Source organism: Equus caballus, chromosome 10, assembly GCF_041296265.1.
Source record: "Equus caballus isolate H_3958 breed thoroughbred chromosome 10, TB-T2T, whole genome shotgun sequence".
NCBI classification, from domain to species: domain Eukaryota; kingdom Metazoa; phylum Chordata; class Mammalia; order Perissodactyla; family Equidae; genus Equus; species Equus caballus.
The window spans coordinates 48,182,303-48,209,513 of NC_091693.1; the positions used below are offsets into that span (position 1 = coordinate 48,182,303).

Below are 27,211 nucleotides of genomic sequence, written 5' to 3' on the forward strand. Positions count from 1 at the left end.
TTATGTTCTTCTTGATAATCTAGAATTTTTATTTGATTCCAGGTAACTTAGGACAATAGACATGATGGGATGTTTGCTTTTTGAATAAATAACAATTTAATTACATCATTGAAATAAAATATAGTGTGGGCTTAATACATTGTAAATATCACAGAAGTCCTACTTTGCTATAGTAATTCAATGACTGAAGCTACAGTGAATAACAACCTTACTAGTACTTGTGTACAAAGTATTATACAGATTACTAACAAAGATAGTGCAGCGGTTGCAAGGATGTTACCAGCTCAACAAACATCTAACAATACAATATTTTGCTAAGAGGAAAAGTAATAATGTTAGATTTACAGACAATAAAGAGCTATGTTTTCCACTTGAAACGTCGGAAACAAGAATCCAGATAATCTGGTATCTTGATTCATATTATCACAAGAAAAGTTTTCCTTTCATGGGGACTCTGATCCCCAGCAGGCCTGGTACACCAAGTTTATGTGAAGATAACTTTCAGGATGCCACAGCAATGTGAAGAAACTCTCCTATCTGATAATTACTGATTTGTAGGCCACCGCTTAAATATCTGACTTTTTTAAAACCTATTTACATACATTCAGCCCAAATCAGTAGATAAAATGTTTTGTCTATGTTACAATAGGCATTGTTAACATTTCATCAGAAGGCCAGTGCAAAACAATTGTTAATAGCCATTGCCCAGCATTTAGGAGATTTTAAGATATCATACAAATATACAGTTAGATTGTGAGAAATCTAATTTTGCGCATGATATTGGTGGTCTCTTTCACAGACATGGAATGGCAGAAATTAATCAACAAGACAGTAACTAGAATGCTAGTCATCCAGGGCCTAATTCTCATCTCATCTCATGGTTGGGCCTATTTCCACAGCATGGGTTTAAGGTGGACAGAATTCCTTGACACCTAATGCCAGATAAACCAGACTCGAAGTGATGGGGAGGACTGGGAATGATCTCAAATGTAGGCATAAGTCTGCAGCTTCTCCCAGGTCCATGCTTCTCTAACATATATTTCACATACGATGGAAAATTAGAGGTTCTTGGAGACAGCCCTCTTTGTCTAAACGAAACTTGGTCTAGGACGAAAGATTCATCAATACTCTGAAGAAATTGAGCAGGTTGGGAATTTGGCCCTTTCTGAAGACATATGTGATGGCGAAAAGCATGGTCAGGACAAACAGGTTACCCTCAGAGGAAAGTAGATAACTCTGAAGTTGGACCTTATAAAACTTACTGAAATCTAAATATATTTAAATTAATGGGTCTAGTAAGTGGACTAATTAATGAATGATACTAATGATTCTAATGAGTATATTCATTGGGGAGAACATTTGAGTCACTTGGGTTAGGAAATGATATTAAAAGCGTCAAAGTGAATCAAAGTAATTTAAGTGTTTTAAAATGAAGTGGTATAATACATCAATGATGATACTTCACAGATATTTCTTAAAATATCAATAAGCACCAAGTTAGTGCTGTCAGCCCCATTGTCCCTTAATTTATTATATTTGATTTAGATCTTGAAAGCACAATACACTATAAAATCTACATTGCATACACACAAATACAGTTTCAAAAACGAACCCTGGAATTTTTCTACCAATAACAGGAATTTCATCCTCACCAGCTTTTCACAGCTGTAAGAAGAGAGCTGGTACTGCCAGACGAGTTTTGAGACATGTGGACTAGTACTCAGAATGATGCAGGACAAAAGAGGGACAATTCTTAAATGGAAGCTAGACGCTGTTGAGTTTTCCCATAATCTTTTCTCTTTCTAAAGAGATCTTATGAATCCCCTAGCACCCTGAGTCCCCATCTGCATATCACAGAGAGGTACAGTAAGGGAACCAGCAGGCAGATTCCAGCTGTAGAGACAGACAATTAAAAGTATTCCAGCTTGGTCCACAGGCCACACTCAGCCTTAGACCATATGCTGCAAGAAAAGACTCTGCCCATTAGGCTTCTCAGGTATGTAGATAGCTAGAAATCACCAGAGAAACGCCCGCGCTCCACTTCACTTCACGGTCCTAGGCCCGCAGGTCCCGCAGGTGCCATGCTTTATCTGGATAAGGAGTAGGTTGTTTGTAAGTAAAATTTGTCAGCGTTGAGTTTCCTGGGAAAGTCCCTAATTCTGAGCCCCTGTGGCACCACTGAGGAGTATGAGACTGGGGTGTAGGAAGAAAGCAAGCCGGGCTCATCTTTGCACGTTAGCACATCTTGCAAACCAGGAGAGGAGAGGTCTATTCCTGACCTGAACCTCCCCAGACAAAGCAGGTGCTGGACTGTCACCGGTGACATGTGGGCAAAACACAGAAGCAGCCCTGTGTCATCCAGGCCTCACTCACGAGTGTGCTGGCTCCTCACTGCCCTTTTCTGTCTCGCCCACGGCCGGGTGGCCCTCCTTAGCCACAAGGCCAGACCTGTTGGTCCTACTTCAGCAAGTGGTGTACACTGCTGCTTAAACTGGGATCACACTGCCTACACACGTGATCAAAAGATGTTACCATTGGGGGTCTTTTAGAACCACTTCCCCTATAATGACTCAAATCGCCGCGGACTTGATCCATACTGGTGCTCAGAAAACAAACGCTCTCATTTCCCGACATTAACACTGTAAATACAGACTTTCACTTGAATGTTTGTCATTGATTATTCCTTGCTAAACACTGGTCTCAGGGAATGCCTCAAAGTCGGTTTAGGAATACATGACCCAATCTCTTAAGAGGGAAGGTTCTGAATGTTTACGGTCAATATTTTTATCAACAGGATTTCTGGAAGAAGTCAATTTTAGAAACTGAATTCAATTGCTCGAGTGCAGCGAGTGGTACAGTTCATACTTGGTCACAGTTTTCTCACTTTATGACATTACTGTAACAGTTACAGGATAGAAACACACACATACACACATTTATATTCACACTCACACACAGTATAATTTTACTGATCCAGACAACACTTCTCAATTAAGAAAAAATGAAGACTGTTGCTTGGCCACCCAGGCATGAAATCTACTTGAACCTGGAATACAAGAATGCAATACTCTTCAAGTAAACAGCAATTGCACAGTGATAATAATATACATTAAGATTGACACATGCTGTCTTAAGAGATCCAGTAATAGCTAAATACTAAAGAAAGTCAGAGATATCAGCCAAAAAAGTCAATATGCCTTCTCTCTTCAGATCGGATTGTAATCCATCACTCAACAGAACAGCTATCATCCAGAAGATAATAAATGTCCTTGTATGAAAATGCAGCGCTAACAAATTTTTGTGTTAATGAATTCTCAATACTTTGGAGAGTCTTCAAATTCTTCTTGTTGTATTAACAGAAAAATAAACCTTTATGATTATTTCAGTGTCAAATTTAAATAGAGATAGTTGAAAAAATATTAAGGTTTCTAAAGTTATATCATGGGCAATAATTTTTTAAAAAGTGGTCTCATTGGCATATATCCACTGCTTGTGTTCCATTATTCTCATAAAAGTCTACCCTTCAGTTTTGCTGAACTAGACAAATATAAATAACACATAGTAAACACTGATACACATCTTACAGGACACAACACATTTTACAAAATAGTTCTACTTTCGTACTATAACTGTTGTAAAAATGGACATCTCTGATACTTACGGACAAACACATTTCACATTATAATGAAAGTTGTGGTTACAAAGGCAATACGCATTTGATGGCATTTTTCTATGGGTACTTAGACTTCAAATTGTATAGCCAAAGGTTTCTCTCCTATTTCATTGAGACTTTGAAGAACGTTCCAGTCACTTAAGCAATAGGCTTTCTTCACAGTAAACCCCTGGAGAACCGAGATTGAGTACCTACACTATTGAAACGTTAAAGAACTGACAACTGATCATGGTGACAATCACCTTTTCACCAAGCATGGTAAACTTAAAAAAATATAACCGATGAGACGACAGACTCTTCTAGATTTTGAGCTTAAAAAAAAAAAAGTGAATTTCTTTTCTTGTGCTGCCAGGGAGGCGTCAGGCTCACAGAGCCTCAGCAGACGTGTCTGTGGACACAGACATGGTCACCTTGGCAATCTTGACCGTGCTCTTGATGCAGCTCTCCGCAGCCCTGTGCATGCTGGCTGTGTTGTTGGCGTGTTTGTGGAGGCAGTCAGAGTCCCCCATGCTGTTATCGAGCGGCTGCGCAGTGCCTTCACATGAGGGGAACATACTCCGGAAAGCATGTCTCAGGTCCTTGCTCCTCAGGGCATAGATGATGGGGTTCACGGTGGAATTCAGCAGGCAGAGCATGCTGCAGAATGCAAACACCGTCTTAATGAGCTTGTTCATCTTCCCAAAGACATCATACACCATGATCGCAAGCAGAGGGCCCCAGCAGATAATTAAAACCACAAGGATCAGGACCAGGGTCTTGGCCAGCCTAATGTCCATGCGGGCTTGGTCGGGCCGCGTCACCTGGACCTTGCCATCCTCTGATGTGTGGATGATGATGCTCTTCTGGGTGCCACGCTGAATCATGCGGACTGCGTGGCTGTGAGCCTTCCAGAGAATGTACATGTACGCATACACGATAAACAGCAGCAGCACGCTGGTGACCCCAATCCAGAACATCAGGTAGGTTTCATCAATGAGTGGGAAAATGTCTGAGCAAACGGATTGCAGTTTCTTGCAGTTCCAGCCCAGGAGAGGCAGCACAGCAATCACAATTGCGATGGTCCACATCAGGCAAAATGCCACGACGGCCTTAGGCCTGGTGACGATCCTCTTATAGGCCAGGGGCCTGTGAATAGATATGTACCTGTCGATGGCTGTGAGGAACAGGCTGCCTACTGAGGCAGTAAAGGAGGCTGTGACCCCGCCCAGTTTGAACAGAAACACATTGGGGCTATCTTTGCGGTGGAACACGTGGAAATCCACGAAGCTGTAGACAAAAATGACACTCCCCAGGAGGTCGGCCACCGCCAGGCTGCCGATGAAGTGGTAGGAAGGCCTGCAGCGGAGGCTGCGGGAGTGGAGGATGACGCAGAGCACCAACAGGTTCTCCAGGACTGTGAAGGTGCCCAGTGTGAGAGACAGCACGGCGATGGCCAGCTGCTGGCTGGGGTTCAGAATCATGAAGCACTCCATGTCCATGAAGTTCTCCCCACACTGAATGTTCTCCTCATTCTCCTTGTAGGACGAAAGGGACTTGTTGTAAAATTCGGTGATGTTCACCTGGTCTGCTGGCACCAACTGGGGGCTGTCTCCCGCAGTCATCTTCTCTTGGAAGGGACTTCCTCTAAAGGAAGTTAAAGGAAACTTCTGTGGGAAGTACCCTAATTTGGACGCCATGTCGCCTTTGATATCTTCGTACTGAATGTCATTTGAGCCCACATAGAGCAGGTCTGTGGTGATGGTGCGGAAGGTGGTGTCTGCAAGGCCATCTAGGATCGACTTCATAACCTCCGTCTTCGATTAGGCCAAACTCCAAACGACTGAGGAAGAGACCCGCAACAGGGAATCCTAATGGGAGGGAAAACAAACAAGCTGAATGGTGAGAAAACCAGGAGAGTATATACATAAAAAAAAAACTCTCCTGTAAACATCCCAAACATGTACCATCGTGTTATTTCATTCTCCACTCTGAACATAGGTAAAATCAGATTCAATCAACAAAATGAGTCAGGCACTTAGTTAGAGAAAAGCCACCCAAAGCTGGTGATGTATTTGGATACACTAGAAACATATGTTCCTTCTTTTAAGCTTTCTGCGCAGATTTAAGTCACTGTGTGACTATCACATACACACAGTGTCCTAACGCTGGTAGGAATAGGGGAGAGCAACAACGTGTCACACAATCTCTGCTCTTGAAGACTTTGATCACCTTGTCACACAAGTAAGACAACGTACAAGACAACCAAAGGACAAGACAGCGCAGAATCGGGCATGAGCTGCGTTAAGTGGAAAGGCGGAGGAAGAGACTGCCGGGAACCAGAAGAAGCGCCCGACGACGGCGGAAGATCCGGGGTCTAGTTCCGACTCCATCAGGCAAGTCTCCTCACCCAGGGGAGACGTTTGGACTGAGCCGAGGCTCAGAGGCACTTCTAAATTGTCTACACGAACGAAGAAAAATGTCATGAAGGGCCACCTTGCACTGAGGCTCCAGAGCAGACCAGGCTCTTTAACCCTGGGAAGGAGTGATGACGGACAGCGCTGCCTGACAGCGCCCCCCGCCGGCTGTGCAGCGACACAACACGCTGAAAACAGGAGACAGGCCTGAGCATCCGAGGCTTTACACGTGGACGGAAATAAGGACCACGGAGAGGAGGGGGCCAGATGTTAAGGGCTCTTCAATTCCAAGCTAAGCAATTTGGTTTTGTTTCGAAGAAAACAGGCAGAGAATTGATTTGACTGTTTATAAGTGTTTGTTCAAAATGTGACTATTATGCTCTTTCACTCATAAAAAATAGAAGTGCTGAATGATATCTATAATAATTAAAATAATCATAAAACCAATATTTTATTTACCAATTATCTTTTTGCTGTTCCTAAACATATCACACTATACTCGGGGGAAGAAAAGATAGTCATTATCCTGGAACAAGCTATAAAGTTCTGAGTCCTCCTGTGAAAATGCAGAGATTCTACCTGTCTGAATTAATAATTCATTTACTCATCCATTCAGCAAATTATGGAGCACCCACTATGTGCCAGGCACTGCACTAGGCACTGGGAACACAAGAGCATCCAGAAAGAGTCCTTCTTCTGGTGGCAGAGCAGTGGATTACCCTGAGCCTGGCAAAATGGTGCCCAAGGCCATGAGCAGACACGCCAGCCCAGCGAACAAGCTGTCTTCCCCCGTCTGACTGTGGTGCTGCTGGCCGCTAGCAAGTTCTTCACTGCCTGGTCCTTCGTTTATAGGGTCACCTCCACCACGGACACTCAGATATCTACAAGGAGCTCTTCACCTCTTTGGTGGCCTTGCTCTTCACCGGCTTTGGAGTCCTCTTCTTGCTGCTCTGGGTCAGCATCGACATATGAGCTCCCAAGGGTTCCAAGCAGGGGCCGCACTGGATCCCTGCTTCTGTAAATTAATTTTTCACTATTGGTGGAAGTGTCCTACCTGCTGCTCACAATAAAGGCAGATGTGTGAGCAAATAAAAAATAGAAAGAGTCCCTGATCACATGAAGTACAGCGTAGCAGAGGAGACAGGCAGCTGACGCTGTAATTATGAGAAAGCATGATGACAGCTATGACTGAGGACATACAGGATGCTGTGGGAGCAGCCAGTCTAGGGGGTTGAAGGAGGCTTCCCCAAGGGAAAGATGCTTATGCCAAGAGTATGTAGGATTAGTGTGGGTGGAGACAGGACACGGAGGCAAAGAAAACAATTTAAAAGTAATACCTTAAGTGTCACGATGCGTTTTTGTTCTGTTTGTTAGTAATTTGGAACAGGCACAATGTGTTAAATGTGGCCCACCCTTCCACACTCTGCCACCCCTAAGTCCAGGCCACCATCACTGCTCACCAGAACTAGAGCACCGCCTCACAGTTTTCCTGCCTTTCTCTGGACCCAGCCCCTTTGATCACTTGCCAAACAGTGGCGGCAGTGGCCTCCATGAAAGACCTGAGTGTGTGACTCCCCCATTTCAACTTCTTTACCCCAAAGACCAAGTTCGAATTTGTGCAGGGGGTTTCCCCTTCAGGCCCATGCTCTGCAGCCTCACCACGTGCAGCTCTTCTCTTTTGCCCAGCTGAGCCCCTTTCGGATCTGACCCTCGCTCGCTTGTCCCAGAGTTCTCTACCTGCTGATCTCCCTGAGCAGAAAGCTCTCCACTTCCACCTCTACCCCTGCAGGAAGACGTCTGCTAACGGCTTCCCAGGGTGGTGGACCCTGGGCTCTCTCTCCAATCCTCCTCTCACCGCCCCTGGCCTTACCACTTGGGCTGGACCAGATGCAGCTCCACGAACCACCAAAACCCCAAATCCACTGCTCTTCCACTCAGTGCTTTTGCTCCCACTATTCCTAACGCTCTTCCACCCAGACCCCTTCCTCTCCCTCTGCATGGTCAACACTACCTCCTGTAACTCCCCTGCTCCCATGTGCAGATGAAGGGCCCTCTTTGGAGTTCCCAGAATATCCAAATAGAGTTCTATTGTGGCGCTTACTAAATTTTCTAATTTCTCTGTGTTTGGATCTGTTCTGCCCCTTCCTCCCACCCACTGGAGTGTAAGCTCTCTGAGGGAAGGACTTTATCTATCTTAGTATTTATTCATAGCATTTAGCATAATGCCTGACAAATGGAAGGGGGCCCTAAAAAAGTTGGTTGATTGAATATATGTATTTCAAAATAGAAAAAAAGGTCCTTTCCTATCCAAGGTGAGGGAGGGGTGCTCCTAATTATAATGGGAAATAAATAAGCATGAAACTTGAATCAAAATATCCAGCTTAAATAGCTGCCCAACCCATTTGCGCTAGAAAAATGCTCTGTATAGGTGAGGTTATTGACCTTTTTTCCCTTATTTTATTGAAGTCACATTGGTTTATAGCACTGTGTAAATTTCAGGTGTACATCATTATATTTCTGCTTCTGTCTAGACTGCATCGTGTTCACCACCCAGTCTGGTTTCCATCTGTCACCATACATAAGTGCTCCTTTACCCCTTTTGCCCTCCTCTCACCATGAAAGCTGCCTATGTAACGATTACCTACGCTAAATACTCATGGAATGAGCCAGATGACTTGGGCAACTTTGGCTGCAGAGAAGCAAACAAGAACACGGGCAATGTTTTGCAGGTGGTAATCAGACAGGTGTGACGGGTCTTTCAGGAGGGCTCCCTTAGCTCCTCCAGCCCCTCCCTGTAGCCCTCTCACATGATCAGTGTAGCCTGTAAGGACAATATGGAGGCACCACCAAGCCGAGGACCCCAAATCCTCCATGGGTAACTTCTGTCATCACTCAGGTAATTACACCTTCTTCCTTAGTCCAGGCTTTGAACGGGTTCTGCTCACCCTCACTGCACTGTCCTAGAACCAGGCACACGGGAGCTGGAACCACCTGACCACAGGCAGGAGTACTAGTGTACAGACCACACAGAGACACAGCACAGGGAGTCTGTTAATTTGAACGAAGTCAGGCAGCGTCCAGGGACATAGGGAGTTGTTGAGGATAGAAGTAAAGGATGCAGGAATAACAGTCCGAAGTCCAGCAGCCAACCTGGTTGCCTAGTGCTTCCTGGTTCTTTCACCTAAAATCTCTCCTGAGTCCCCAACCTCACCCTGGCTCCAACTGTTAACTCTCAAGTGTCCTTAGGTCCCTGTTTAGCTAACTGTCTATCATCTCCTTTCCCACATCGTCTTCTCTTCCAGAAAATGTCCTATGCACCCCACCATTGGGCTGTCTCCTGAGTCAACTTCACTCTTTGCAAACTTACATTTGCTAAACAACCCCATTTACATTGGAAAGTTTTCCCATGATCAGAGGGGCACAGAAGATAGCCAGTTTGGGAGAACTGTTAATGGTCCTGGCACAGCCTCAAATCTAACTTTGGCCTCTCAACTCCCACCCAAACTTAAACACACAGCTTACTGGCCGGGAGAGGACTTGCTGCTCCTTGAATCACACTTGCACACCTTCCTCCTGTGCTCTTACCCCTCCCTCTGTCTGACATACTCATTTCCAAGCTCTCTGTTAGATTTCTCTTGCAAGGCCTAGTGCCAAAGTAACCTCCTTTTCTGAGTTCTCTTTGACCAGCCCTTCCCCCCAGGCAGAACTAATTCCCTCAGTTTATCTCTCTATTATAGGCTTCATCATATCATTTAATCCTGAATTTATGTATTTACTTCCGTAACTAGAATGTGGTTTCCAAGCACAGGAATGGCGTCTTTTTTTCTTACAGGATTCACCAGCCTGACAACAAGATAGCAGACGAGAGAGAGAAAGCTAGGCTCCCTCAGAAGTGTTCACGTGAACCTAACAGGTGGCAGTTGAATTTTATTAACTGATGCATTAAAACAGTGAGTTAATAATATCTGCCTTTTCTTAAAATTAGAGGAGAGAAAGGTAATTAATTCAACGATATTTGGCCTGAAAACCAAAGCTTGAGCTCAACATGTCCAAGCAGCTCTCGGGAGCTGGTCCAAGGCCTCCATCCCTAAGTCATCTTCTCTCAAGTAACTAACTCTCTCTTCACACTTCCCAATTAAAAAACCAATTTATTTGAAATTCTGATTATTTACATGCATATATCACATTCATACGATTCAAAATTCAAAAAGTGTAGAAGGATATGCAGCCAAGAGTCAATCTTTCTCATGCCGCTGTCCCAGCCAACCAGTGTTCCTCCTGAGGCAAGAAGCTCCTTGTTCCTCTTCCCAGAGATATTCCATGCATAATCAAGCATCTATGTGTTCATTCTGTCTTCACTTTCTTTTTAATGAACGCTAATGGACTGTACATACTGTTCTGCACCTTGCTCTTTCACTTAAAAGTATACGTGAACACAGTTCCACATTAGTCCACGAATCCTCCCTCCGTTTAGCAGCTGCCTTAAGGATCTGTTGATGAATGTGACCAGCCTCCTACGGATGCAGCTTTAGGTTACTCATCATCTCGGCTATTACAAATCATGCTGCAGTAAACTACCTTCCGTCATGTCGTCTTTCCCATTTCTTATGGTATTGTGAATAATCTTTCCAGTCCCCTGAGCTCAGACCTCAGACTTACCAAGAAGGATGCTTCCTCCTTCTTGGCCTCTGTAACCAGGTGGACCACTAAGTCTTGCTGATTTTCCCTTTTTAAGCACTTACTGGGAGGTTATTATGTGTAGGTGGCAACCTGAGCCTCTTAGGTGTATCAAACTGTTTATGTTCAGAATAGCCCTATGAGGTGAGTGCTGTTATTATCTCCATTGTACAGATGAAAGGCACAGAGAGGGTAAGTAATTTGCCATTCGCCCAGCTAGCAGGTGGTGGAACCAGAATGAACCTATATATTCTCCTTCTAGAGCACTGCTATCCAATAAAAATGCAATGCCAGCCACATATGCAATTTCCAAGTTTCTGTATCTAGGTAAAAAGAAAAAGGTGAAAGAGAGAATTAATTTTAATAATATATTTTCTGTAACCCAATGTATCTAAAATATTATCATTTCAACATTTGGAACCAGCCACATTTCAAGTGCTTAACAGCCACATGTGGTGGTGGCTGCCATATTGGACAGCACGGGTCTGGAGCTGCTTTTAACCTTCGTGATACAAGATCCCTCTCACCAAAGACAGAGATGCTATTACACTACCTCCACTCGTTCCAGCCAGTCAGAGCACCAGTAATGGAGAGAACACTCAACCAGGAGTTAGCAGACCAAGATTAGTGTCAGACCTGTACATTGGCAAGTAGCTAAACTTTCTAAACCCCAGTATTTTATCCATAAAAAGGGGAGGAGAAGCAGGAGGTGGAGGAGGAGGAGGCCAAAATCAGAATTGTTTTCAAAATTAAATGGAAAAAACAAAAGCATTTAAAGCACTCGACATAGTGCCTAGCACAAAATCTGTCTTCAATATTATTATTATTGTTACTTAGTACTATGGCTCTTTGCCATATATTATTAATTATATTTCAAGATAATTCACTGCCTTAATCAGATCATAAGCTGTTTATTCAATTTTTCTTTTTGTCTCAGCACTTAAAGCACGAAGCAAATAGAAGATACACACGTAGGGGACGGAGGAAGAAACTTCATTGAACGTCTATTATATTCCAGGCATTTGAGAGACTCTATGTATATTCTATCACTAAATTGCCATCACAACTCTGTCAGCTGCTTCTTTATAATTCCCATTTCACAGACAAGGAAATGGAGGTCAGTAAACGTTAAATAAACTGTCCAGAAAATAAGGAGTTTGGAGCTGAACGCACGTCTCTCAGACTTCAGAGCTTCTGCTTTTGGACTTTCAGCACTGTTTTAAGGATTAACAGTAACTAGGATAAAGCCATTTTGCATCTTGTGTTATATTCAAGTCTTCTGGCTTCCTACAAACACAAATTAAGGTAATTTGTCAACAGTAATTGACTACCTCCTACCAGATCACTGTGTCCTATCCCAGCCCATCTAGGTAAATCTTCCCATGGACATGGCCTTAAGGATTAAAATCTTAGGGGCCAGCCTCATGGCTGAGTGTTAGTTTTGTGTGCTCCGCTTGGGCGGCCCAGGGTTTCGCCGGTTCGGATCCTGGGCGCAGACATGGCACTGCTCACCAGGCCATGGCGAGGCGGCGTCCCACATGCCACAACTAGAAGGACCCACAACTAAAATATACAACTAGGTACTGGGGGGATTTGGGGAGAAAAAGCAAAAAAAAAAAAAAAAAGGATTAAAATTTTAGTATCTGGAAGAGCTACAAAGCTTCTTCAGTGAAGTCAAAGGATCACAGGCCTTATTCCAGGAAAGCAAAACATGTGTGCCTGTGATTGACTCTTTATTAAGATCATCACATATGTGATCACAATTTCCCATTTTAATGTGACCAAGCACTTTCATTAAAACAAACTAGGTCGTTAAATCTGAACCAGGGTATGGTGTGGTTATGAGATATAGAGTAATTTCTGTCCAACAGAAGCCAACTTTTTTTTTTTTTTTAAAAGATTTTATTTTTTCCTTTTTCTCCCCAAAGCCCCCCTGGTATGTAGTTGTATGTTCTTCGTTGTGGGTCCTTCTAGTTGTGGCATGTGGGACGCTGCCTCAGCGTGGCTTGATGAGCAGTGCCATGTCCGCACCCAGGACTCGAACCAACGAAACACTGGGCCGCCAGCAGCGGAGCGTGCGAACTTAACCACTCGGTCACAGGGCCGGCCCCCCAACAGAAGCCAACTTTAATGAAAGAATACAGTTAAAAATACACATGGATTTTGTGTGGCTCAAGGATCTTAGTCATGTCAAAATACCACTGTGCACAGGCTACTTTCACAGTTAATGGGATCATGGCAGGAAAACTGTTCTCCACATTTCAGCGAGCCTTTCCTTTATTTCTACATTTGGATTATTACAGTAATTTCCACCTGATTGTTTTTTGCACTGAGAGTTTTCTTTGAGGATTCATTAGTAATATAGTTTAGGCTTTGAGGGGTGAAGCTGCCATTAATTTTGTTTGCTACTGGGAAAATCATAATTGGAAACTTTTAGCAACATGCACACATGCACCTATTAAAGAAGAAGTTTTTGTTATAGTTATAGTAAAAGAATGATTGGACGACATTTAAGGAGATTTTTCTAGAATTCTGCTTTTAAAAATGTAACCAACATATTCTCACAAAATTAACCTATAAATCACAATAACTTTATAAGCTTTATAACAATAAAACTATTTTAATGTGTTGGATCTATTATTTTTTAAAAACTTCAAGATTTTAGAATACCATCACCTGTTTTTTTGTCCGCCTCTCCATTTGCACACTTGCCTCTCCATCCACCACCCCCAAACTTACACATCGCCTGGCAGGCTGTGATATCATCAGAGAAATTTTATGGAAATGGCAACAGCATGGAGTTTTTTAAAAAGTCTACCCAGAGCCTGTATCTTTGTTTCTATAACCATTAAGGATATAAAACATCCATGTTCTCATTAGGGTGAGCATGGAGTAAGTCCTTAAAACAAGACTTCAAATAGAATCTTTTCTGTATCAGTATAATTTAATAGCAGGTTATTTTAGTCTTCATTGCCCTACTGAAGACCTTCTTTGTTTTAGAGAGACATTTTAATAATTTAGAGATTTATCACTGTTGTATCTGGAGTCAAAAGGCTTGCAGTCTTGGCCTGTGCAGCATCTCTGGGGGAACAGAGAGTAGGCAATATTTGCTTCCTGCAGGATGTCACGTCCAGGAAGGCAGAAAACCCTTTAAAAGCATCAAAAGGACTGATGCTCCCGATATAGTTACAGACTGTATCAGCCCGTTGGCTCCTTCTCTAATATTCTAAGCTTATAAATGCTTTAAGGAGACAATACCGAGCTCACAGTTTCTATTGATGAGTCCAGGATATCAAATGCAAGAATTCCAGGCCATTGCTTACCCTTGTTGTCTTCTGTACTCTCTCCCTTGGTTCTGTGTTGTTCTGCTTGGCTAGCCTTGTAAAAGAGCCCTGTGAAGGGTTCAAGAGAATGAGGGTGCCAGTGGATATATTTGTTCGTTATTTTCCATTTATTTCTGGGAACGAGTCTGGTTTCTACTAATCTGATCAAGAAAAATAACTTGCTTCTCTAAATACTTCTCTAAAGTTAGTAGGGAAAATTTTAGTTGACTCTTATAATAGCATTAGTCTAAGTCATGTCCTCAATATACATGGCAGGTCTCATGGGCCAACATCATAACTTGATGAATAATATTTCTGCTACAGTTGAATGGGCAATTGAGTCTTTTCTAACTCTTACCTAACTGTTAGAGTTTTGGAATTATTAGTCTGGTAACCTTTTGTATCATCTTCTATAGCAAAGAGAAATAAAGGATTGACTTAATTATCCTGATAATTCAGGCAAAAATACATAATTCTTTTTCCTTGTATTAATGTCGGCTCCTCTTCCCATACATAAACGAAAATTCCATTACGCTGGTAATGCTCAGTTGGTTCTCAAAGCTTTAGCTTTCCATATATTTTGTAACGTAGAATAGAACTTATTAAATGTACTATTTTCTCTGGACTATTCTTACTAGCAATATCAGTGAGTGTTGGATTTTTCATAAAAATATATCAACTAATATTAACTAAACAAATATTAAGACATCTATAAGGCTATATTTCTGTTCATATTTAACCTGAAGTATGCCTAGTTATTTAACATTTTAAGGCTTGTTAAAACTTAAAGAATTTCAGGGCTCAAGAAATGATGCCTTTAAATGCTATCAGATTAGCACTCACCATCAGGCAGTGATGCCAAAGAAAAGCATATCACAGAGGCAAATTAAGGCTACAAATGAAATGATTTGCTTTTATAACTAATTCCATTTATCATTTAATTTTGCTCTGTTGTTTCCTACTAAGAAGTAACTTTTCTTTTTCCCTTTATTTTTTTAGAGAGATACTTTTTCTACATAATCTGTAAAGAAAGTAATGGAGCATAACTGAAGCAGCTTTGCCTTGAAACAGAGCTGCCAACTTTTCAATTCAACAGAAGCCTGGCCCATATCTAAAATACTCCATAAAATTGTCTTTATCTTGCATATGAGGTTTGGTCATTAAAAGCCAAAAGCAATATATTATTCTGGTCCATAACATACGTAGAACCCAGTAGACAGATTATCTTTATAGTTCACTACCAACGACAGCAGCAGTTAAAGTGTGCCACATGTTGCCCAATGGTGCCGCTTACTTTTCAGTTTCTTCATTCATTCTGCAATGAAGGGGATTTTCTCTTTGAATCCATGAGCATACAAATTAAGTCCAACCAGAAACCAAGTCTTGTTTCTCCAGGTTCAAATCTCAGAGCAATGGGGTGATTTCGGTTATTAAATACATAATAGAGAAAATTCCAATTCCCAAATATTTTCAATAAGAAACATTTGAAAGTTTATGTGCCGGGCATCATGCTAAGCATATATATTATTTTTGTTTAATATTTCCATGAATTAGGTGCCATTACAATCCCTATTCTACAGGAGAAAACTGAGTGTAGAGAGGTAAACCCTTCACTCAAGGTCTCCACCTAGAGGACACAGAGCCAGAACATCAACCCAGGTCAACATAACTGAAGTCTTGCTCTTAACTTTGAGGTCTGGGAGCCATTTAATAAGACACTCGCCTTTCCATCTCTAAGGGAGGGGGAAGAATTGATTTTGGGAAAAGAAGGTAATAAATAGTACATGATAATTTTACACAGTGAACAGCTAAAATTTGAAAGAATGATCTGTTGGCAGCAGAAAGGTTGCCCATAGCACTTGCAAATCATCCTTGCCCCATGGTCTTCAGGGACAAAGTATGACAATTAACTATAAACTATAAATCCCAACCCTGGATTAGCACCTTATTTGCCGTGACTATTGGCTCATAATAAATAAAATCTAACCTGTCTTTCCCTCTATTTTTTAAAATTAGGTGGATTTTTTTTCTTCATTAGTCAATAGTGAGGATTGCGGACAGTAATGAGTTTCCACAATACCAGCAAGGAATGGAGAGGGCACCCTCTTTCAGTCTGAATGAGACATGATGGTTATTAGTAAACAAAAGCTTGAAACATTCATTCCCCATATGGAGAAATTCAAACTCACTTGAAATCACTCAATTTCCCACATGAGCAGTGTGGTTTTCTTAGACCCAGAGGGAACAAGACTCTCTGTGGCCAGTTCCTAAGATCTTGCTAGAATCAAGGCAGAAGAAATTCTGTAAACCTTAGCAAGGCTCCAACAAGAAAGTACTTGTGACAGACTCGCAGTGCCCGAAGGACACAAAGCCGTGTTACTACAGCAATGAGGCTGGTGGATATAAAGTGATAGGCCCTTCCATACTTCATGTAACACATTTTTATTGGGTGTGTACTCTGTGCCTAGCACTACAGACAATATAGACATTATCCATGTGTCACACCTGTGTAACGGATATGGGTCAAGGATACAAGGGAAATGATTCTCTATTTTACCCCACCCCATCAAGTAAAGTCCCCCTATCTGTTCTTCCCCTCCCACTGGTGACAGACCGGAACAGGGTACGCAAACATGTAACAGACATATGATATATCAGTACCGGGTTGTGTAAACCCCCTTCCTACACATGCTTTCAGGTTTTCTCCCATGAGAGATGATGGTACTGCTGAGTCATTCTGTAGCAGCCTTTCTTGTGTCTAAACCCCTCAGATCACAAACACCTTGGGAGTAGGGCCCCATCTTATCTGGCCTTCCATGTCCTCTGCCTGGTACTGTGCCTGGCACAGGGTAGGGACTCAATACCTGTTTACTAAATCAATGTTCGTGTGCATCGGCAACATCGCAGATCTATCTTAGCAGAATGGCTTTTAACTGGGGATAGCTTTCCTTGGCATAAAGTCAGTTGATCGTTAGGGAATTAAACCTGAGTCTTGGTCTCATACAAACATCCATCTGAGAAAAACTGCCCAAATGTAAACGTTACATGAAAGACATCAACAATTATTTACCCCAGGATCTTTACTCAGTAGCAAACAGAAGTGACTCTGATGACAAATGGAGGTTATGGGCAAACATCAGGTATTTACCTTTCATCCCCATCCTTGTTTAGCCTGGGTGTGTATTATGAAGTTCAACGTTTACCCCTATAACAATGACATATAAAGAGATCTTTGCAACATGCACAACCCCGAATGAATCCTAATTATATGCTGTTTATAGACTTTCAAAGACAATATATGAAATTATGATCATAATGGACTTTTCTTCCCTCACATGCATATTATTATGCATTGATCTTTCCCAAATGGGTTTCTCCATATGCAAGTGTGTTTTCAATACACACTTGTAAAAGAAGTTATGTGAAAATTCAACCACTAGATGGAGTGGCCTTTTTTTTTTATAAGCCCTCAGGAATCAATTAGTTACTCTATTCAGTGGACACAGTTCTTGCCTTGGTTGAGCAACTTCTCCTGCTACAACATTTTATGCATTTTACAACTGAATTAATTAAAACATAAATAAGAAAATATGTTACGGAGGGTTAAAATGGATTATCACCACTGCTTACAAAAACGAAATTTCTAATTGCTTTTCTGGGGCAAAAGGGCATTGAGAAAACTTAATATATTGATAAAAATTAATTGTGAATATTTGGAATTCTGCCTCAAGAAAGTAATTAAGAATGAGTAAAGGAAAGTAGTTCTACTAAAAACAAATGATATGTTTATGCCAAGAGATGCTAAAAGTAAGATGAGAATGTCTCAGGAGCCCAAAATCAATTCTAATAACAAACTCAACTCATTTCTATTTTATGATACATTTGGCTTTCCAATTTTCAAATGTGAAATCACCAACATGGTCATAACTTTGTGATAAAAAAGAATAGAAAATTATTTTCTATTATTACAGGGCTAAAATGGAATATTCCACAAGAGAAGTGAATTTTTGTTCAAATACTCATACAAATCAAGGATACAGTAGCTTTCTAAATAATTCAATTTCCTTCCTATCATTTTCTCACTGGAATAATTTAAAATAAGTTTTTATTATTGTGTAACTTCAAGGTTCCCTTCAAACACAATTTTGAAAACCAGGTACTTATGTATCTCTTACTTGAAATGTTAAAAAATTTTCAGTGTGTACTAATAATGTAAGACATAAATAGAAAAATATGCCTTCAAGATGCAAATAAATACATACAAACAGAACTGGAAGAGCTAAGTTTCAGTAAAGAGGCTAAATATGCTTTGGAGATGTAGTTATGATTAAGAAGTAAGCATGCAAATTGGATGCAAGTATAGAATGTTTATGCCACTGAAACCATGAGGTAGTTCTATTGTACTCATTCAAGGTCAAACCCTTCCAAGGGTGTGTGTCATGCAATTATGTGATTTTTGAACACAGCTGAGGAACTGAAAATACTCAGAAAAAGTGACGTGAAGATAAAGAATTAGGAAATAAGATAGGTGAGAATGGGCTGGAAATTCCAGTGTGCATCTTAAAGAAGACTCTGAGAAATCACATAGTGGTATGTAAGTGCATGCAGAGTTATTTTATACATCATTGGTTCTCAAAGGGTGGTCTCCCAACCAGCAGCTTCAGCATCACCTGGGAACTTACGAGAAATGCAAATTCTCAGGTTCCACCTCAGACCTACAGAATCAGAAACTCTAGGGTTGGGGCGCATCTGTGTTTTAACAAGGCCTCCAGGAGATTCTGATACACTCTAAAGCTAAAGAAACACTGTTCAAAATTATGGAGACCTATGAAAAAGACTAAATGAGGGAGGAAAATAGAATTAAGCTTTAAGAAGAGTTAAGGTTAGATAGCAAGAAAGAATATTCTATGAGAATAGGTTTTTAGATCAACGAAATGAATTGCCAAGGGGGCCTGCTCGTGATAAAGTCGTTGCCCACAGAAGATTTAAAACCAAGGTATTCCTATTTGATTGGAATAGAAGATGTAGTCTAGCTTGAACATAAGCAGGAGTGGGGAACTTCTCAAGGTTTTTCAGCATAGAATTCAGGGCTCCTCGGCATTTTTTCAAGAAACTTATTGTTATATATTTTGTCCGGCAAAAAAAAGTAGCTTCAAGATATATGTACATACCCAGTGTGCAGACATAAGCTAAGAGCTCCACACCATTTTCTCCTAATTCTATTTACAAAGTCCATGCCAAGTTTTATAGGCCTGCTAGCCATTTCTTTCAACACCATCGGGAGGGGACCCAGGATTGCTGAGCATAAAAGAATAGGAAAAAAGTAAAAGTAGTCAACATTCCAGCTTATTTTTTTTAAGATGGAAATGTTTCTGTTTCTGATTCTGTTCTCTTCCCCAAACCATAAAGTAATGTATCACAGGAGATGAACCCAGAAAACGACACACTAAAATGGAAATTTTGCAGTAGGTCCACATACTGCAGATCCATTGCAAATTATCCTACAGAATTATCCTGGTAATTATGCAATTTACACTGCTTATAGCTGGCAAGTATCTTTCACAAATACCTGAAAGTTATATATATATATGGAAATGTATCCCAAAGCACTTAAATCTATGACTCTGGGCAGACTGTTCCCTCTCTAATTATTTCATCAATAAAAAAGGATCATCGATTACTCATAATTAGTTTCCTTAGGCGATGACTAAAATCATTCCAAGATGTCCTCTTTTTTTTAATTTGTAAGAACTTAGATATAATTTTCAAAAGTAGTTGTACATTTTCCAAAGTCAAATTCCCCCCTATGCAAAGATACGGAATTCTTTGGACACTCTTTTGCTTACTTTGGTTATGTGTTAATTTGTTTAGCTTTCCTCTTCCTCTACATGCATACTGCTTCCTCACCACAACTTATACAAAAGCTAGAGAAAACATTTACAAATTCTGGTAGCAATGCATTAAAATGAGTTGAGAATCTGGTCCATTTAACAAGCTACACTGGAATAAACCAAAATACACAGATCATAGTGGCATTAAATTAAGTCTCTCTTATAAAGAAGAAGTCAGGTTGACTTATTTTTAAATATAGTTGAGTAAAAAGCAAACGAGAGTGACAAAGGCATATCACTTCTGATATTGGTTCCCTTGCTATGTTAAAAACAGCTTTTTTAGCCTCTTGACCAACAGAAATCAATGTTATAAGATTTCCTAGTACAAATGCCCATATGTGAAAGTAGAAATTCATTTTTAAAAAAGCAAACTGGAATTTAGCACCATTTAAATGTAAAACTCCTTATAACTTAATTGAATTTACAGAACTCATATTGATCCCAATTTTCTTCTCTAAATATATGATCTACAAGAACAGATGAAGAAATGATGAAAGAGGGGAATCTTCCCATTTCAACATAAATTTTGAAAAACATTATTTCCTCAGTATATTTTATTTTAATTATATTTAAATATACTACCGACATACACAGTTTGTGAAAGCATTTGCCAGTATATTCAACTACCACAACAGATTGCCTGGCACATCTTTGAAAAATGCCTCTGCTTTTCTTTAAAAAGCAATAGCATGGAATTTGCTAGTAGGAATAAAAAAATAGATATTACACTGTCAAATTTAGGAAACTATACTGCACTTTATCTCCTGAAGTTAAAAAAATTTTTAAATGCTCTTCAGAGTTGATAACGGTGGTAAGGAACCCAGTCACAGATGTCAAATTTCAATGAATGCCAACTCTAAACAATTAAGAACCTAAATTAGAGTGGAAAAACAAGACCTTAGATAACAAAATCTTATACTCTTAGGGAAAAATGGTTTGCCATCCGTGTTAGGAGAAAAGGGAACTTAAATTCCTTGTTGCATTCAAAAAATGCAAAATCTACTTTAGGAATCTTCTTCAAAAGTACAGAGCCTAATGCAATAGCACAATGGATTAAAAAAAGAGTTGGCTAAAAAATATCCATTTCTATCTAACCAGTCTCAACTCACATATTCAAAAACATAAGAAAACAAACCAAACATACAAAGCAAAACTCTGAAAGCTTTCCTAAAGTGCAGGTGTGAACATTTCTCCAGCTGGGGCTAAAACAGAATTCATAGTATTCCAAAACAACTGCTACGACTCTGCCAGGCCCATTTGCTCAGGTTTGGTGAGTAAACAATTCTTCCCTCAAAAACCCATCCAAACACAACTATGAAGCTCGAGAATTCCACGCTCACTAGGTTATGAAATTAACCTTGCCAAATGAAACTTTCAAATTAGAGGCATCCCCAAATTATTCATTTATAATCTATATGGAAAATACTTCAAATATATGGAAAATTTCCATGAAAACTAGATCAAGAATATATTTGCAATCGAAACTGTCCTAGGATAACTACTATAATGCAATGCACTTTATTTTCCATGAGGCACCCTGTTCAGTGAAGAAATACGACCCAGGAAAGCTTTTAGTAAATATTTTATGTTAAGAACTAGAGGTAATCACACTGATTACTTTATGTAATGGCTTTGACCTATTATTACTGATATGTCATCAGCATACCTATTATCCATGCAGGCCTGTTTGAGACAGAAGTTCATCTAACATCAAACACTTGAGCAGTGGCAAGAGAGGCATTGGAAAACCGCTAAACACAACCCCCCCGCTCTCCCCCCTCACAAATTTCCTATACTTTTAACTTACTTGTGATAGCATTAACATGTGCGTTATATATAACAAATAGAAGTAGGTAATATGCATTTTGTGATATAGTAATAACTTTGTATATTTTCTTCCAACTTTCCTTCAACTTTCTTTCCCAAAATAATAAACAATTAGCAAGATTGGTGAGAACTGTGTTAAACCTATCAATAAGTGCGTATGATAAAACTACACTCAAATGTGGTTATGCCCATTCTGGCACCTTTGCAAGATTCTTAGAACACATGGGACTGGAAGGAATTTCCACTATACTGGAGAAGAAGAACGGCCTTGTTCTGCTTCAAGGTGGATACTCCTTCTACCTTGAGTCTTCAGTGTCCATCTGCATAGCTGCCCTGAATTCGGACATTTCCCCAAATTTGGAGTATTTACTTAAAATCTGGATTATATGTTCAAATATATAGATGTCTTAATTTTTACTTCGGTCATGAAATACATCTATGAAAAGTTTGTTCATACATATGTATAAATGTGTGTTTACACATGGTTATCTAAAATTATGCAGCATGTAATTTGATATTACATATATTTTGGATGATATATTTATTGTTTCTTTTAGTCCAGAAAGTATCTGAAAGAAATCTGAGTTGATCTATGTTCTAGTTAATCCAATCTAATCTAAGAATATACAGATAAGTGAATTAAACAGTTATCGGAACATTAAATAGCAATTCAGTGGCCAAGTGTTGAATCTCCCAACCCCCAAAAACAGCATTCAGGCAGTTATATTATCAAGTTAATATTATTATGAGAACAGGACTCAGAAAGAGCTGGAGATCCACGGCGGGAAAATAAGAAGTTAAAATTTCGCCAATACAAGGTACATCAATTGGTTTTGATTTCCTCCTATTCTTTAACTTGTCTGCCAATCTTCAGTCCAGAAAAGAAATATCAGCAGAGCTGTGGTCCCTCAAAATGTAGATAATGCAACATATAAACCTGGCCCCAGCACAGTTTTTCAAACAATGTTGAGTCCAGGTTGTTTCAGAGTCAAAAGCAGAATTATAAATAATTTAAACCCAAAGGCTGCTTTCATTCTAACTAATTTGTCAGTTCAATTAGAAAGTGATGAATACAAAAATAGAAGAGACAGACTTACACTGGTGGAGACACGGCATCCTTTTTTGCAGGAATGAAAGCTCTCATCTGTGTTCTTCATGCAACTGAGCTAACATAATTACCCCAAGAATAACAGGCAGCAACCTAGAGGACAGGCTCCATCTTACTAACCAAATTCAAGACGCTATAACCAAATCTTGTTTTACTCATCAAGTGTCGTTAGGTACTTCCAAATTCAATTTATTACTCTTTTTGCAGCATTCCTGGAGAGCTAATTATGGGAAATAATCCCTTTCCTTATTAGGCCAACTGTTTGCTGGGAAGAAACATTTGGTAAGCGTGGTGAACTATAAACTGCGATTATAAATTCCATTTCATAACAGTTTATTCTTCTAAAGCAAAGTATTCCATTCTAACTCCAAATACTAATATGCAAGACAACCAAGGAGCCTGTCTAAATTTCCGGGTGGTTAATGTTAATTCTGAGTCAAAGCAAAGAAGAATGTCATACGATTGCTTTGAAAGAGTTTTTCAGGCTTTGCCTTAGTAATTAATAAGCTGACACTGCATACTAAAGACTTATCAACACAATCAATGGGGCTGCTTCCTCCTTGAGAAAATAGGTAAACCGATTCAAGGAGTTTTCTTTTGGAAAAGACTGTAACATGCCACAAACATAGTGGTTCTTCTGGAGAATTTCATTCCCAGGAGTTTCATCTTGGTAACATTTAACAATTTCACTGTTTTAACATTTTGAAATGCCAAAAAGAACACACTGCTCCTGCAGCTAGGCTTATTAGAGAAGAACAACCTTACAGGCGAGACAGCGAGGCACACAGTCCACTGGGAAAAGGATAACAGAAAAAGACAGAAAACAGTGGATAACAAACAAAGCCCAGGACCACTCCAACGTGAGATCGGATTTCCACCAGAATGTCAAACTTTACACACCAAATGAATTACTATCACTTATGGTTTAGTTAGAGGACGAAGCATCACATTCTTTTTAAATGCATGTATACTGATGCTATCTATTAAAATCAGGGGGCATGGATATCTAATTTGCCTGCCTAACTAGTATGCAAGCAGAGTAATTTTATTTTTGAAAGGTCAGAACTCGGCATTTCCCCCTGTGGCATTATTTTACCCCCACGGAGACTTAGGAACACAATGAGACCTCTCCCCATCAGACACTTGATACATACCTCAGCCAAGACTGCTCCCCGCCTGGAGTGGGAGACATCTTTGGAACAAAAAGAGTCCGTTTACAGTAAGTTCTCTTGAGAACCTAAAATGAATTAGTTTTTAAAAACCATGTCCATCATCAAGTCTCTCGCCCAACTGTGGCAACCGCTATTGCACCCACAATTAACTGTCTGTGGTATGCAACACTTAACATTCCGGAGATGCATGGATTCTGTTCATGTATGGATATAATCAAAAAATAATCTGTCTCGCTTAAGAAACTATAGAGGGCCTTTTATTTTGATAAACTTGCTCTTAACTGAGTTAGAGAGTGGGGGAGGGGAAGGAGTACCAGGAAAAAAGGGACAGAGAAAAAATCAATCAGTGTATCTTCCCTTGCAAACTGTCAGTAAGGTGGGATTAGAAAAGCAACACTTTAAATCAGATAAAGTCCTAGGGGAACCTTAAAGGTTGGTTGCTCTGAGCTTCTCAATATTCTGCAAAATAGATTAATGGCAGTGGTCACTCCACTGATACCCAATGTCCACCGAGTTTCTGCTAAGAAATTGCATTTCTCCCATTGTTCAAAGAATGTTAACTTGGTAATAAAAATAAGGAGAACTTATAGGACCCACAGAGATATCTTTCAACACCTTTAAAACCAGTAAATGTGTTTTAATCTCTTATTGGATTAAATGCCCAAGGATGCTTAATATACCAAGAAAACAACAAAGGCAAGAATAGCACTTATGTGAAGAAAAATAAAAAAGATGGGGGACAAAATGATTAATAGGTTACTAATTTTTTCTTCTCATCTGTTCAATTTAAAACTAAAATTAGAAACATGCATGTTACTTTTAAACTTTCAAAGGACCAAATGACAGTTTCTCACGTCTATCACAGCAAACATATTTGCATTCAGGCCGTGATCCATTTATGGCTGTGAGCCTTAGCAAGAGATGTCTTTTAAAAACACAGCAACTTTATTCACCCAATGGCTAGTTCTGAGTTAAATGGTTCCATCAACATTCAAATCCAGATACTAGTTAAATGCACATTGATTATTCCTCGAAAAAGAGTGGTTTCTGTAGCTATACTTTTTTATGTCAAAAGTTTATTTGACATACATTTCTTTATATGACATTTATATTTTACTTGCGACAGTTTCTAGGTTTGCTGCAGAGATCGATGTATTTCTCTGGGAAGACTTCGTTACTGATATGGTTTATAGACATTAAGCACCAGCTCAAGCATCTGTTTTTCAAACATGCACAATTACACATTTTCCGCAAACACACAATCAGTGCATACAGAGAGCCAGGTGCACACACATTCAATAATTAGTAAATGGTAGAAATCTCCAGAAGTAGCACAGCCCACAGTTAACAGGCTGGGGCTATACAGCTAAGTAAACACCGACGCACGATTCGCTCACACGGAATAAGAACTCCACGAAGGACACTTGGGGACCACACCGGTCAGTACCCGAGGGGGCGGGAGGCGGAAAAGTATTTCCAAACGCAACTCTGCCAGGTCTTACCCTTCGCATCCCCCGGTCCTCGGGGAGAAGCTCCCTCGGCACCTCTCGCCCAGCGCAGGGGCTGCTTCTCCGCCAGAACGAAATGTCCCCCCTGACTCTACGGAGAGCTCTGCAGGGAGCCGAGGCGCCCCGCCCGGGCCAGGAGTAGGCACTGGCGCCGCGGGAGCCAAGGAGAGGCAGAGGCGGAAAAGAAGTGGAGAAGGAAGGGGTGGCCAGGGGAGTAACGAGGGGGAGGTGGCGCCGGCGCTGGGATGCAGGCGAGGCGGGGTGGGGTGAGCGGGGTGTGCCTCCGTCGGTCGGTCAATAAGTCAGTCGGTCCGCGCTCCCCGCGCGCCGGCGTCCCCTGTCTCCAGCGCCAGCCCGCGACAGCGACAGAGACTGGCGCCCCCTCCGCCCGCGAGCCTCGCCCCTTTCCCGGGCTCTTTACTGGGTCCTCCCGCTCGCCCCGCCTGGCCCGGCGTGGGGCCACCCGTCACCGCCAGCTCGGGCGCCTGTCGCCTGGCCCAGCGCGCGCGGTCCCTGCCTCTCCCTCCGCTCTCGCTCTGTCTCTGGCTCCCTCTCGCTCCAGTCCCATTTATGAAGCGCGGTCCCATCACGTGTTAATGAGCCTTTGTCCTGCCCTGGCAGCGGCGGCGGCACAGACCCCGCCGAGGGAACTGCGCGGGGAGGGACCCGTGCGCTGCGCAGCGCGGCGCCCGTGGCTCCAAACTTTGCTGGCGCGGGGGACCCGCCGCGGCGCGGGCCCCGGGGCCAGAGGGGACCAGCCTCTCCGACCCACGTCACCTACTTCTCTTCCTCCTCCTCCTCCTCCTCCGCCACCGCCGCCGCGGTCCTGGGGGCCCCCACTGCCATGACCTGGCTCTGCTCCCGGATACCCTCACACCCTGGCCTAGCCAAGAAGGGGTTCGTGCCTACGCCGCCCCGACCTCTGTGCCATTAATCACGCGCGCCCCGGCTGCGCGCACCGCCAACACCTTGCGCGGGGGTCACGTCTGGGGCAGCGGACTCAGCCGGAAGGGGAAGGGGAGCCGAAGGGGAGAGATCGAGGCGCTCCTGGCCCGGGGGTGCGGCCTCGGGCCCCACGGCCCCTACCCTAGGCCGCCCCCGCGGCGGGCAGCAGCATGGCAGGCCCGGGGGCGGGCGAAGCCTTGGGACCGCGCCGCGCAGCCCCAGAGCTGTTTGCTACCTGGCGGCGGCCCCGCGGCCACCTGTCCTCCGCCCTCGGGGCTCCGCCTGGCTCCCCGCTGGGCGCCTTCTCCCGCCCCCGCCGCCCCCGCCCGGCGCGGACCACTCGGGCGCGCCCCACCCGCCCGGCCCCGGCTGCAAACAGTTGGGTTCCGTAGGCGGCTGACTCTGAGCCTCCCCGCCCAGCGCGCCCCCTCCCCAGCCGCCTGGGGGCCCCGCTCCTCGCACCTTCTTGCTGGAGGAGGACGCCCCCCTCCAGGGCCGGGCGGGGGCCTCGCGGGGTTCGGGGGCAGCCGCCGCAGACGCCTGGGGATCCGCGGTGCGCCCGGCGGCCGCGGCAGAAATTAGGGGACATGCTCGTTAATTGGTTCCACTATCAGCCGCCGTCTGCCTCCCGTGTGCACGGATCAAACCTTAATTGGTCTTTACATTTATCATGGTGAATTGCGAACCTACAAAC

General features: G+C 42.1%; 1 protein-coding gene and 1 pseudogene across 6 annotated transcripts; one reads left to right on the forward strand and one right to left on the reverse strand.

The window, feature by feature from the left end:
• On the reverse strand, positions 1-27,211 carry CNR1 (cannabinoid receptor 1). Of its 6 annotated transcripts, XM_023649376.2 has the most exons (3): positions 25,567-26,116; positions 24,047-24,129; positions 1-5,520 (listed from the first exon to the last, which is right to left on the reverse strand). In XM_023649376.2, exon 3 carries the CDS (start codon positions 5,455-5,457, stop codon positions 4,039-4,041), a length of 1,419 nt encoding a protein of 472 aa, XP_023505144.1. In that variant the 5' UTR covers positions 5,458-5,520; positions 24,047-24,129; positions 25,567-26,116; the 3' UTR covers positions 1-4,038. The 6 variants fall into 6 exon arrangements, with proteins under 6 accessions (XP_023505144.1, XP_070078836.1, XP_005596849.1 ...); XM_070222735.1 differs by lacking the exons at positions 24,047-24,129; positions 25,567-26,116 and adding an exon at positions 26,980-27,211; XM_005596792.4 differs by lacking the exon at positions 24,047-24,129 and having other exon boundaries at positions 25,567-26,801.
• LOC138915794 (transmembrane protein 258 pseudogene) lies at positions 6,801-7,038 on the forward strand (annotated as a pseudogene).

Excerpts from the sequence above, each read along its gene's own strand:
- CNR1 (XM_070222735.1), bottom strand. The coding sequence starts at position 5,457 with ATGAAGTCGATCCTAGATGGCCTTGCAGACACCACCTTCCGCACCATC.